Genomic DNA, 14,555 nt, shown 5'->3' with positions numbered 1-14,555 from the left:
TCTTCTTACCGCCTCTCTTACGCAGGCAGTTCAACATGACACCTTAGATGTGTCAGGCATGGAAGGGTGTGGTTGCGGGGGTGTTGAGTGGAGGACTCAGGTAAAGAGTCGTGCTCATGGTGCGTTCAAGTGCTGTCTGAAACATTGTAATTATCAGCTGAGGGCTCGTGATCAAACAGTAGCAATTACAAGTCAGTAAGTCGGAACAGCTGAGTGGCAATTTTCTGTTGTCATCTTCACACACAAAGACATAAAGACTTGCATATGCACACACAAAAAGCTAGATAGTCAGCCAGGCAATACAACACAGTATCAATATCAGGGTTCATAAATTACTTTGAAAATAATCAGTTTTTGCTCTCTGTCGCTGAATCATAACTTTGTTTTCTGCAGCAGGATTTGGTTGGTGTCCATTTCACTTTTTCCTTGGCTAAGAACTCTTGAGCACATCTCGCACATCCCAGTAATAAGAAGTAGCACCTAATGGCAGCATAATTTAACAACTAGACCCTAAATCCTCTGACAATGTCCTCTGCAATTTAGCCTGTCGGTCTCGTTTTTAACTAAAGGAAATGTATTCATTCAAATGTCTGTTTAATTGGCCGTGTAATTAGTTGGTTAAGTATAAGCTTGCTCACATTGCATAATATAAGCAGCAAGGTGGAGCTTGGCTGTCACTGCACCATCTGGGATCCAACAGGTCTCAGATGAACACTGTTGTTAAACATCTCAACTGTCCCGTAGCCTGCTGGCTTTTTTCTGTTCACAAAGACAGTAGAAGGTGTTTGGTTTCCACACATGTTATTTTTGCATATCAAATTTAAAGCTAGCATTCTGATCTTAAGTATTATCTTAATCATTTGAACTAAATGTCCTTGCTACATTTCAGTGCATCTTTATCCATTTTAAATACTGCAGTTTCTGTTAAATAACAAATGCATTCAAAGTCCTGTTTTAGCCTGTAACTCCTGGACAAATTTCCTCACACTTTGTATATACAATCATGTAGAAAATAAATACAAATTGAGTCCAAAATACTTTACACTGTGTAAAAATCTAAATAAAAACAGAATGCAATGATTTGAAATTCTCAAACTCTGTTATAACCTTGCTCAAAACCATAATGTGGAGTTGAGACTGACACCAGAGTTTTTAGAAAGATTCATTTTATTTTAAATTACAAGTTTATCTCAGTTGTAGACAATTGACACTTTAGACTCTTGCACTGCTCTGTAGGTTGGGTAGAGGTTGCAAAAAGCTGTAACACGACCCCAGTTTCCTCCAGGGGCCTTAAAATACTAAAAAATGTCAGTCAGTCGTCTTCCAGACCTGAAAGATCAATGCTGAAAGGACATGTGTGGCTGGCAACAGGAACAAGTATGTGTCTGACCAGTGCCCATCACATGCTTTCGCATAAGTAGACTTCGCTAAACATACATGTATGATCCTCTTGTAAGGGCATTCAAGTTGTCAAATTGAACGAACACACACACACACACACACACACACACACACACAGAAGAATTAGTCCACACACAAACCAAAGTAGGAACCAATAATCCCAACCAAAAGTGATCTGTTGTCTCCACAGCACAAATGGTTACATGCAACCTGTTCCTATACAACACATTACTATATCCAAAAAAGTGAGTAAAGCAAGTGTACTGGTGACCAACCACAAATGGGGAATCATGCCCATGACACAACCACCTACCACCTCAGACGCTTGAGAGACTTCCAACTGCCCTCCAAGGTGCTCAGGAACTTTTACTCGTGCACCATAGAGAGCATCCTGGCGGGAAACATCTTAACCTGGTTCGGGAACAGCACCATGCAGGACAGACGAGCTCTACAGAGGGTTGTGCGGTCAGCTGAGCGCACCATCCGCTCCGAGCTCCCTGACCTGCACTCAATCTACAGCAGGCGGTGCTGGACCAAGGCCAGGAAGATCGTGAAGGACCTCAGCCATCCCAACAACAGACTGTTCTCTCTGTTGAGGTCAGGAAAGCGATTCCGCTCCCTGAAGACCAACACAGAGAGACTGAGGAGGAGCTTCTTCCCGCAGGCGATACGGTCTCTCAATCACACCACCACACAGTACTGACCCACACATACAGTTCTTACACACACTGGACTTTCTGGACTTTGGTTTTGCACAACACTGGTCACTATATTCTTCATTTCCGGTTAATACTTGTACAGCTGCTGTTATTGTGTATATATTTATTTATATTTAGATTTCTTCATACATTCTTATATAGTTCTATATTGTGTATTGTGTATTTTGTTGTACAGTTATTTTATTTTCGACTTTAATTTATATATTTATCTTTATCTTATTCTTCCCAGTTAAATTTACCCTTCATTCTAATTTGTGTTGTACAGTTATTTCATCCAAGCATTTCACTACATATCGTACTGTGTATGACTGTGTACGTGACAAATAAATTTGAATTTGAATTTGACAATCTCAACAAATGTGGCTCAACCGGGCAGCAACATTCACAAGTGATCCACCAGAAGTGGGCCAATCTCTTTACAACACTAGAGGTCAAAGCACAAAACACTCATGTCATCATTAGGCATCCATAACCAAAGCTGAAGCTGAACACGACATGCCTGCGCAGCTAAATGCTTCCCAGTGGGCCATAACTAATAAAACTGCCTCAACCTTCTCACAAAATTTCCTACAAAAGTCAGTGTTACTGTTTTAACTTTGAGCAACTCTCAAGCAAATATACAATAATAAAACTGAAAACCCCAAACTAATTTCACCTAGCTAACCTTCAGTGGTGTACCAAGCGTAAAGGAACTTTAAACATAAAAATCATGAGCAGGCAGCAGACCAAAGATGCCATTCACTGCTGAACACTGAGGCTTAGCTCCACTCAGGACAACCATCAAACATAATAAACTAAGACAGCAAAGCAAAAATAAACACCTGCTTTAATAGAAGGGCAGTACAGCCACCTAGCTGAAACACACCTGCTAAAGAGTATTTGCTCAGTTCTAGTGAAAGTAAACCATCACTCATCTCACCAAAAACAACTAACAGAAACACACCTGTGTTTAGTCTCGCACGAAAACCCCATTTATGTTACCACCTGGCTCAAAAGCAGCAACATAGAGTGGAGACTGACAGTAGAGTCTGTAGAATTACCTAACTAGTTAGTTAGCTTAAAAAACAACCAAAAAAATGGTCGATAATTAAGCCTTGGCAACACCTACACTCTTGCCCTGCCACTGCAAGGTGGGTAGGGGTCACATAGGGGTGTAACACGATAGAACGAGAAATCAAAGGTTTAAACTGAGAAAATATACCACTTACATTTATACAATCGAAAGATTCAGAGAATCTGGATAAATGAACATTGGAAGCTCGTGATCTTTGGGATCTACGACAGCGTGGCTTTATTGCAGAAGAGTGCACTGAACTGGCCTGCCTGCACTCCAGACTTTTCAGCCACTCAAAATATTCGGAGCATCATGAAATGAAAAATGCAACAAAGAAGATCCAGGTCTGTTGATCAGGTAGAATCCTGTCAGACAAGATCGGGGGAAAAATCCATCAGCTGCTCTCCTCAGCTCCCAGAACTTTTTTGAAATCAAAACTGCCATCAAATTCAAATGCAGCTTATATTTTTTCCTATATGGTCCATTTTCTCAGTTTAAACATTTGATATGGTTTCTATGTTATATTATGAATACAATTTGGGTTTATGGAATTTGTAACTTAGTAGTTTTTATTTGGATTTAACACAGCATCCCAACATTTCCAGAACTCATTTTCTAATTGTATTCATTGTGAGGAAGAACTTTGGTCTAGACATAATCTTTCATTACCCCAACATATTTCAGGAAGGCTTTCTCTCTTGGTTCATTATTAACGTGATTTAAATGAATGTATGTCTAAATAATTTAGTCATTTTTTTGGAGAAATCGTGTCCCCCACCACATGTTCTATTCTAGTTTAATACTCTCACTTTGAGAAATGATCATGGTGCATCCTGAGAATAGGCCAGCCGTTTTGATTAATGACGTTCGGCGTCAGGAAGACTAGATTTAGGTGAGATAGTGAAACCTAAATTTGGAGGCTCTGACTACTGATCAAAGTGATAAAGAGGAGCTGTGCTCTCTGAGCTGCTGTAATGACTGCATGTGCTTTTCTGCTGCTATTAAAAATGGATCTAAGCTATTTTCGTTACATTAAAGTGAAGTCTAGTGAACGATTGTTTTCACCCTCTGGTGTTTGGATAGCCATAACGCTTAAAATATTGCACTTAGAATAGTAAACGTGGCATGGACTGTACATGTTAACGCTTGCTGTATCTGGTTTTTTTTTCATGCAGGAAGGATTTAAATGTCAAAAACACTGCGCTTTAGTTTATCATTGACGGTATCTTCCTGTGTGTGACCTTAAGATAAAGTCACTCATCTGACCCTTTTAAAGAATAATTGGACAGTCATGAATCGCAACTCCATAATCTTTGAACTCTGCTTTTAGTGTCATGACGACGTGTTTTCAGCTTACATTTTTAGATTTGGTCATTAAACTGGTGGGGAATAGCAGCGTGATGCCAATTAAACCTACTTAACGGCTATCACTTTCCCCCACTGAAGCCTGCGCCACTTTATTCATTAAAGCAGAAAAGTGCGGTGTCAGAGAAATGCATTAAACGTTCACATAACTGTGCCATTATTCCAAACGGTTCTGGAAAGAAAACAAAAGTGATGCACCGTCCATCACTATTACTCACTTTCAGTACAGACACTTTGTTCCCCCTCAAAAAATTTGTATTGTATACAATGTGCTGTATATGAAAAGCATGATTTCAATGATATCACGCTCTTCTTCTTTTGGCTGCTCCTTTAAGGGGTCGCCTGCATCTTACTCTACCTGTTGCATCGTCTGCTGTGACACCAAACCTCTGCATGTCATCCTTCACTACATCCATGAGTCTCTGTAGTCTTCCTCTTTTCCTCCTGCCTGGCATCTTCACATTCACCATCCTTTGTCCAATATATCCAGTATCCCTTCCTCTGCACATGTCCAAAGGTCTCAGGCTTTAATCTCTAACTTTGTCTCCGAACCGCATAACCTGAGCTGTCCCCCTGATGTACTCGTTTCTCTGATATACTCATTTCTAATCCTGTGACAAGCGATGAGGCAGGGTTAATCTTCTAAACCAAAATCCATGATACTTGAGTAGAGAGGTGAGTATGAAATGAGACAGGAATTCAAGACAAAAATTAAATTTCTCCTGGTGGAGAACAGAGCTCTCTGAGTGATTTTCTTGTTTTCCTTTTTCTATTTCTTTCCTTTTTTGTATATGTGCTTGTTTCAAATAAAAAAAGTTAGAAATAAGTATTTCCTTAAAATCTGAAACATTGCAGGAGATCAGGAGACAAAGTTAAGCCTTTTTGCAAAGATTGGCCAGGAAAAAATGTAAACGGATAAAATTTGTAATCATCTGTGAAACTTTACACTTCCAGTTTATAAAGCAAGCTGCATTAGCCTCGTGGTTAAATCAAGAGAAGGTCACTGAGCTGCATAGGGACATTTCTTTCCTCAGCCTTGTTGGCTCAGTTGCAAAACCATTTTTACAGGCTGAGTGTTATTCTCCATAACAATATGCCGTTTTTGTGCAAAGAATTTTTCCTTTCATATACAGTTTATGGGAACACTCTGTGTAGATGTTTTAGTTGTTTTTATAGACAAATGAACGTTTAGTCAGACTGCCGTTAGCTTTGATGATAGCTTGCATTTGCTGTGTCACATTTATTTATGTGCAGAGCTGCATTAACTTTTTTGCCAAGATGTCATATTGATGATGGGAGAGTCAGACCGTTACGTAAAGCATTAAACTGCACATCGCAGTGGTTCACAATGGGATTAAGGTCTGGACTCTGCGGTGGCCAATCCATGTGTGAAAATGGTGTCTCATACTCCCTGGAGCGCTCTTTGACAATTTGAGCCCAAAAAATCCTGGCATTGTCATCTTGTAATATGCCTGTGCCATCAGAGAAGCAAAAGGCATTGATGGGAAACCTGATCATTTAGTATGTTCAGATAGACAGCTGACCTCCGTTTTGAGCACATAACATTGCTGAACATAGAGCTGACTGATTGAAGCAACCTCAGATCATAACACTGCCTCCACACGCTCGTAGGGTAGGCATTAGGCATGGGCGCATCACTTTATCTGGCTCTCTTTTTACCCTGATACGCCCATCACTCTGGAACATAGTAAATTTGGACCACACGACTTATTTTTCATTGCTACGAGTCCAATTTTTATACTTACAATCAAGTTGAAGTGTTTCTTCTAATCCAGTTAGGCTCACTGATAAATGGTTTTCTGAAGGCTACACAGCTGTTTAGTCCACATTGCTTGTGAGATGATGGCTCACCACTATCGTTCCAGTATGTCTGCGAAGGTTCTCAGTCATCCAGGTCATCGAAGTCTAAGGAGCTTGGAAAAGAAAAGCGTCTGGACTTCTTTAAGTTTCCTTAAAGACGTTTCACCTCTCATCCAAGAGGCTTTTTCAGTTCTAAGAGCAATTGGTGGAGAGTCCCAGATTTTAAGCCCTATGGGAATGCCCCCAAGAGGGTCATGGACCCCCTATTGAGCCTCTACCTAATCACACAAGCCAAGGAACGGGTGTGGGTCATAATCAGCCAAGGTTTCAGGTAAACTCACTGAGCCCACTATCCTTCCAGGTTTTAATAATTAGCATATTGGAGAGTTCTAACCAAATTTTTAGCTTCAGAAGTCTCTTTAGTTGTTTTCTTTGCTTGATGCAGGCCAATAGTTCGACTCTTCTAAAAGGGAAGCCATTGGGTGACAGTGGGTTGTCTTCCAACATGGAATCATGCAGTGATTATCCAATGCAAAGTTCTTATCTCTTTGATTAGTTAAATCCAGGTAGTAACGTTTTTAGCCAGTAAGCATATGTTTCATATATTTACATACACTTACACTTAGATATACTTAAACATGACTGTTGCTAACTGGGAAGCTAGGATGCTGTTTTACAATATTAATGAGCTACTTGTACTATCAGTTGTTGTGGCTTGGAGGTAAAGTATCTGAAGATAAGTAAACTGTGTGGCAGACTAAAGTAATAGTTCCTTTAAATAACTACCATTTCTATAAATAATAATTCTTATTTCGCGCCACATTAAACTTTAGACTGTGATGTGACACATTGTGTTTCATACATCCTAGAGACTCATAGCTATTGTGACCCTTGGTAACCCTTGGTGCTTACAGCTTGCGTCCAATCAAAGTCAGCCTTTAACTCTGACGAAACCAATAAAATCTATACCTATTCCAGAGTTTTCATTTAAACTAATAAATCACAGGTTGCAGTCAGGGATACCTGGGTGTTTTAGCATTTCCTAGCCAAACAATTTAGACTACACCCCATTTTTCAGTTTACTGCCATGGCCTTAGATCTCCATAGCTTTGTTGCTTAACACTTTACTGTAACACTAATTGAAGAGGCTGCTGACTGACAAGTGAAACAGCTTTTTCTTTTCCCTTTCAGTCCCTTACCCAAGTCTTATCCACTCACCGTGATCTCCTTAAGGCGATTCAGAAGTGAGATTCAACTTAAATTCCCCTAAAGTCTCTGTATCAAGACCAATCTGATAAGATTTTTTTTTTAAATAAATTATGTAACCTTGGAAAGTGTTGGAAGCTTGGCTTACAATGCAAGACCCTGCTGCAGAAGCGCCTCTGTAAGAAACTGTCCACAGATAGAGCAGAATGAGACTCGGTATCTGTATGAAAACAGCTGATACCTGTTGGCTGAAATTTCTAAACTGGAGTTTCACAGAATTGGTTGCTGGCTGCATTAGCTGCTAAGTGAAGTGGACATGTTGTTGTGGCGTTATCAGGTTAGCTGCAGGGCTCTGGACAGGCTGCAGGAAGTCTAACATGGGCTGACGGCGGTTTAATGGCTGTGTACATGATCGAATTTCTTTGTTGAGCAAACTATTCAGTTACGATAAGAAGGTTGATTGAAATGTGTGGTCTGAATATAGGCAGAAATTATGTAAACTGTACACGTTAACAAAATTAATACACTGCAGATGTTTGAAGTATCAGTACTTGACTTTTTGGTTATTTTTTATGACTTAACTTGCTTGAGATTTATTTCTAGGGGCACTTGTGCTACTTATTTCTCCCTTTTCCTCAGTATCTCACAGTTACGTGGGCCCGATGACACCTCCTATACCAGGAACTATCACATAGGCTGTTTTCACTTCTTTAGTAGGTGTTCATAACAGAAAACAGTGATTTACTAATGAATTGCCATTTAAAATGAAAAAAAAAGTATATTAAATGTTTATAGTGACTGTTTTTACAAAAATAAATGCTTTGTTACTTTGATGACAGCCACAGATTTCAATGTGAAGGACAGGGCCAGTTGTAGGGCTGCACGATTTTGCATAAAATGAGAATCACGATTTTTTTGCTTAGAATTGAGATCACGATTCTCTCACGATTTTCTTTTCCAGTATAAATATTTATTGCACTTATTAACTGCACATCAACTTCGTAACAGTTGAGACTGAACATAAAAAACAATAAATAAACATAAAAACAACAAATGTCTCACGTTTTGTTGTTGCTGCAAAATGTTGTACTGCTTGAAATTCTGTCTCCACCGTTGCTCGACGCTGCGTGTATAGAGCAGGTAGTGCAACAATAGAAAAATAGTTGCGGGACCGCACTGTGTAGCGTTTGTCTAGGGTGTTGATCATTTTCCTAAATCCCTCGTTTTGCACAGTGTTGATGGGAGCCATATCTTTGGTCAGGTGATAAGTAATAGCCTCCGTAATTTCTTTGTGCCTGCGGGAGTTCGACGTGTATAGGGAAGCGCTGTATGAGGTTCCCGTTATTGATGTTTGGGTGGTTGACCGGGACGGATTTTCTCCTGTCACTTTCTCGTCATCCCTGAAGTGCTCTCCGTTGTTTTTTCCCTGCTAATTTTAGCATCACACGGCACAGCTTCTGTACCACGTGGTATAAGGCTCCGCCCTTGTCATTTGTTGAGCAGGAAGAGTGAGCGCTTGTTTTCATGCAGATTACGTCCCGGATCAAAATGCGGTACAATCGTTGTTGTTGTTGTTGTGTTTTTTTTTTTGTTTGTTTTTTTTTTTTTTTAAATCGTTGTCATTTGGAAATGAGATCGCACATAAGTATGAATCGAGATCGCGATTTTCTAACGATTAATCGTGCAGCCCTAGCCAGTTGTATCATCTCCTGCAAGAATTGCCTGCATACAGCCTGCATTTAAGCTGAAGACCTCCAATTTATTCTGTTAAAGGATAAGTCAGGGTAACTCACTCTTTTACATTTTCAATCAATCCAAACAAAAGACAAACAACAAAGCCTAAATGATTCTTGATTAATATCCTACCCTCTCTGCGACACTGACTCACGATGACTGAATTCTAAGGATGTAAATCTTTAACGAGCATAATAAAGCGCAAGTTTTTAAAAAGGCCTCAGTAATTGCAGCTGGGGTTTTATCCCCAGGCAACATTACTCAAATTGAATTTACAGAATGGCTGTTTGGGACTATTTCCAATCGTTGATTAATATACATCCGTTCTCCGCTGAGTATTTATGGCAGCAGTGCAGTGGTGATCATAACGGTGGCGGGGTGTGCACCTACTTGTCGTGCGCCTCGTTTTCTGTGTTTCTGGACCACCAGTGAAGCTTGACGTCAGGAAGGTACACAGCATACTTGTTAATGGAATGAGCTCATTGTTAGTTTTGGTCTTTACTCGGGATTTGTGGCCAATTTAAAAAATGTCAGTGGATTTTATCCCCTGAAGAGACATGCCTCATCAGTACGCTGAGCAGGGACTTTGTGGTTTATTTTTAGTCAAATGCTTGAGTCATAAGGTGTGATTTGAAAACTCTTATTAAAAAAAAGGCCCTTAATGAGGTAGTCATTTGTTGATTTGAGAAGTGTGCAGCTCTAAGCTGATACATGTAGAGTATTAATGATTGGCTTTAACCATTTAATTACTTATTTTTATCCACATACCTCAAACCTAGAGACTCTGCTGCTCATAACAATACATTTTTTGTTCTCTTTTTCTCTTTTTAAGATTATTATGTGAATCTTAAATAATAGCAGACAGTTTCCACTTAATTAGTTTTTTAACTGTAATGTCAAAATGTCGTGCCCATTTGCCCACAAGAACAATGAATAGTTAACTCTCCCCAACTCCCGTACATGCGCGGCATCAGCAAATTGTATTTGATGAGAACAGCTGAAGGGAACGGGCCTCAGAGAGTGCGATGTGTGACACCATTAAGGTGGAAGAGGAGTAGGATGTCATGAGGTAAAGAGTCTGAGCTGTGTTGGCCTCAGGGCTGTGGGGTGTTTCATCAGGGAGCATGGCTAACCTCTGCATCCTGTCTCGATTTCCTGCTCTGTGAATCATGCCAGTCCCAGCAGACAAACAGACAGATGGACAGGCAGGCAGAAAGACAGGCAGGCAGGCAGGCAGCCCACTCAGTGAAGCAGAAACACCAGGAGCTCAGTGGCTGCCATGGATACACTCCTGGAGTCTCTTTACTGCTGTCTGTGTATGTTTACTGTATGCATGTGTGCTTAGCTTTGTTCTGAAGGCCTCGCATCTTGTCCCTAGATTAGAAATGATGTATTTTACTTTTTGTAACCAAATTCTGTTAATAAATTTCAGGGCTCTGTAGGTGGTAAGAGTTAATGTTAACGTAATATCTAATGTTATCCTATTAATAATCAGTGTATATTGTAAAAACTTGCCATCACAACACACGATGCATTGGTGTGGTTTGGTTTCCATAGAGGCTTCTTCCTGTTAAAAATTAGTTTTTCCTTCCTACTGTTGCCAAGTGCTTGCTCCTGTGAGGTCATCTGATTGTTGGGGTTTTCTCTGTGCTTTTGTATTATTTATTTATTTATTTACAGATTTTACAGTTAATCTAATTAATGGCAGCAGCTAGAAATTGTATATCAAAGTTGGATGTAGCCTCCTGGTATTTTAAAGCCCAGCAGGATGTGACCCCTCTAGTTGCAAAAAGTTTGATTTTACAAGTGTAAGAAAAATAACTTCTCAGCTGATTTACTGGCTCTGTAAATCTAATCACTGGATTCTTTCTTCTCAACTCAAACAGCATAAGTTAATATGCAAATTATTGTCACAATTATTGTAAAATAAACAGCAGGGTATGCTTAAATGTGTGGCTACCTTATGAGCACGCAGTGTCCTTGGTTTTCCATTGACATATATGTGTTTTCTTTTCCTGATTGACACCCAAAAGAGTCCAAAGCTACACTTGTTATAGGTCAGAGCATTGACCTACAGGGCTCAAGGGCTCAATTACTGTATTGCAGCAATTGATAACCAATACTGGGGTTTGTTTTTGTCTTTTTATTTCTTCAGGAGGTCCATCGGATCACCACAGGCGATGGTATTAAACGCACAGACAAGGATGATGCCGCAGCCAGCGAGGTGGGCTGGATGACCTCGGTCAAAGATTGGGCCGGAGTCATGATATCTGCTCAGACGCTGACAGGAAGAGTCCTGGTAAGCTCATTCTCAGCCATCATCCTTTGTTCAGTTTTTGATTGACATCTTCAGCTACTTAGGCTTACACGTAGCAGGCCGCTGGTTAAGATGTCGGTGAGATGAAGCGTGACAGCCCATCATAATCATTCCCAGACTTACTGATGACAGCAATTCACTTGGTTGAGCTCCCTTGTAGTATTTTTGTCTTGTGAAAAACATTTGTTATTATAGGACAAGCCAGAGGAACCTGCGTCAGACCAGGCACAAACTGGGCATGTGTGAATATTCCTTGCTTTTATTTTTGCTTGTCAAACCCATAAACGCATCATTGGGTGTATCTCCTGGTAGGTTTTCTCTCAGACAGTGAGGCTTACACATCCAAACAAAGCCTGGGCAACAAAGCAGAGATTTAAGGCATGTATTATGGTCATACACCCCATAATAACCTCGGACAGCAGAGAGAAACAGATGCCAAAGAAAGGAAGGAGGGAGGGACATGTGCAGTTTTACAATAGCTTTTGGTCATGCAATGGTGCCTGGTGTGTCTGCTCACAGGGTTAGATGGAGAACACATCCCTTAAACACCTGTTATCATCTTGTGTACTGAACTATGTTGCCACACGATATCCAATCAGGGAAATTTTTGCTGTGGTGTTTTTTGTAGGTTTATTCTTATTATTTCTCAACACTGTATAATGATTTGGCTGTAAATGTTCAGCATTTAAAGTACTGCGACTGTGGTGTGATGAAACGAGATGATATGAGTGGGAGCACTGTGCCAGAGCTTGACGCAGTGCTTCGGGCTTGATCCCACTTTCAACTACCTCCTTAAATGCGATGCAGCATCTCCAGTTGGCTCGACGTGTGGAGGTTGTTAATCTTGAACGCCGGGCGAGCTGTACACTAAACTGTTATGTGGAATATTAATGATCCGCCTAGTTCATATTTGTGGGCTAAAACTAAACTGCTGATCATGTTGGAAGGCTAAGAAGATGGAATACATCTTTATTTGGACACTTATCTGAAGTTGTTCACTTATTCACAAATATTTCAGTTGATTCAGAACACTTTGTCAAGTCTTTTTGTTTTAAAGTGTGCTTCAAATGTGTCGTGCTTACAAGAAAATGTTCCTTTAAATCTAAATAAAAATATAGACCCTGGATTTGAGTTGATGTACACGCCCATCAAGTGGCAACATCTGGAAAAAGATGCCAAATCAGAAGAACCCAAGAAAAACTACTTAGAATTGAGACTTGAGGCTGGGGCCACAAGCAAGTCATTCCTATAGACTCCCATGTTTAAATATACGGCTACAGCCTTGAAATTACCTCCCTCCCTTTTACAAATCACCTGTTTATAATTGTTTAAGACATAAATGTCTGCAATATTAGTGGTGTCAAAATGGGACTTCACGAACAAGTGGATGATGTCACGGTGGCTTTATCCCTCTTTTACATACAGTCTGTGTGAGTGTGTGACAGCTGATAAAATCACGTTTTTTTGCTCCCGGCTGGAGCAACAAGGGGCACATTTTGTTCATCTTCCGTCAAACATTATGAAACTCAAATTGTCCCCAGAGTGGACTGAGTGCAGAGACTAGTGGTGGTGTATGTTGACAGCAGCATTTTGCTAACAACATCTCCCCGTTCTCTGTTTCCTTGTTTTTCACTTTAAAACACCAACGCTTCCCTCTGCTTGCTTCTTTGTGTGCGTGTGCGTGTGCGTGTGCGTGTGCGTGCACAGCTCAAGTGCTCTGTCTCAATGATGGCTTGACACAACTGTTTAGCAAGTGCTCGTCTGTAACCATGGCAACTGCAGCTTACCTAAACAGGGCAGATGTGTGTTTTCTATTTCAGCCTTTTCAGGGAGCGCATTAAAGCTTATTTCCAGGCCATCTGAGAGCAGTTTTACTGGGGAGTAAGAGCAAGGAATAGCTTAAATAAAAGTGAGTGCTTCTGTGTATTTATTTGTCGTATAAAGATCCTACATTTACATGTATCTTGAGCTGCTATTTCCAGCTGTTTTCTATTTGCAGTCTTGTTTAATAAAAGCCAGCAAAGAGTAAATCCGCCAATTTTAAACTTGAACCTCTCCAAAAAAAAAAAATAAATAAATAAATAAAAAAAAATCTATTAGTGGTTCTGCATATGAATCCAAATGAACAATCCAGTTTGCTGTTCCTAATTAAACCTGACTACATTATTAAGTGTAAATGTGGCTGAAGTTGAAGTGGATAAATTGAGACAGTTGAGGCATGGATTATGCAAAAAAGAAGGCTCAGCTGCAGGATGCCTGCAGTGTTTTGCAATTTTAATTTAACTTTCTGAATCTCAGTTTAGCAGATTGATACCCGCTGCATGAAGATTCAGTTGCTCGTGCCGTATAGCTCTCCAAAGCCTTTTTACAAAATGTACAGAAGAAGAACTAAAAGACAAATAAGCAATCCAAAAAATTAAAAACATGGACACGAAAATACACAAACATGCGGACCACAAGTTAAAAGTTAAAAGACCAAAAAATTGATCACTGAATTATATTTGATAAGCCCAAGGCCAAAAAAATAAACACATAAATCATACATTTCAGTTGAGGGCTTCTGTTCAATTAGCTCTACAGTACAAACACAGAGTATGTCAGAGCACAAAGGTTACAAAGCTGGTTAATGTTTAAAGTACATGACAAGACATTTGGTTTTCTGAGTGACTGAGTTTGATGGTTGTGGCTTTTTTCCCTCACTATCTATAATCGGGCATTTCAACTAAGGGGCCTTGACATCTGTAGCATGACACATTTTAGGTAAATGTAACAGATTACACAGAGGAGACGAGATCACTGTAGACTTAGCTGAATGTTTACCTCTGACTGTGACTGTTGAGTGACAGACAGGTGCAAGCTGCCCTGCGGAAGCTGAGGAAGCCCAGTGTTCATTTGCCCAACTGGCCTCAGCAGATTGTAAAAGATCAAACCTTGCCAT

At 40.1% G+C, this 14,555-nt stretch overlaps 1 protein-coding gene across 7 annotated transcripts in view; it reads left to right on the top strand.

Annotated features, from left to right (window-relative positions):
* Window positions 1–14,555, top strand: part of LOC146703282 (calcium-activated potassium channel subunit alpha-1a) — a 113,316-nt gene that overhangs the window by 4,392 nt on the left and 94,369 nt on the right. For all 7 annotated transcript variants that reach the window (XM_085466446.1, XM_085466445.1, XM_085466444.1 and 4 more), the window contains exon 2: window positions 11,456–11,599. In XM_085466446.1, the coding sequence (XP_085322572.1) occupies window positions 11,456–11,599 (144 nt within the window). The remainder of the gene's footprint in view (window positions 1–11,455; window positions 11,600–14,555) is intronic.

The sequence above is a fragment of the Copadichromis virginalis genome, linkage group LG8 (assembly GCF_057382275.1).
Source record: "Copadichromis virginalis isolate Kocher_CV1m ecotype Utaka linkage group LG8, C_Virginalis_male_GT1.1, whole genome shotgun sequence".
Lineage (NCBI taxonomy): Eukaryota > Metazoa > Chordata > Actinopteri > Cichliformes > Cichlidae > Copadichromis > Copadichromis virginalis.
This window is presented reverse-complemented; position numbering and strand designations above follow the sequence as displayed.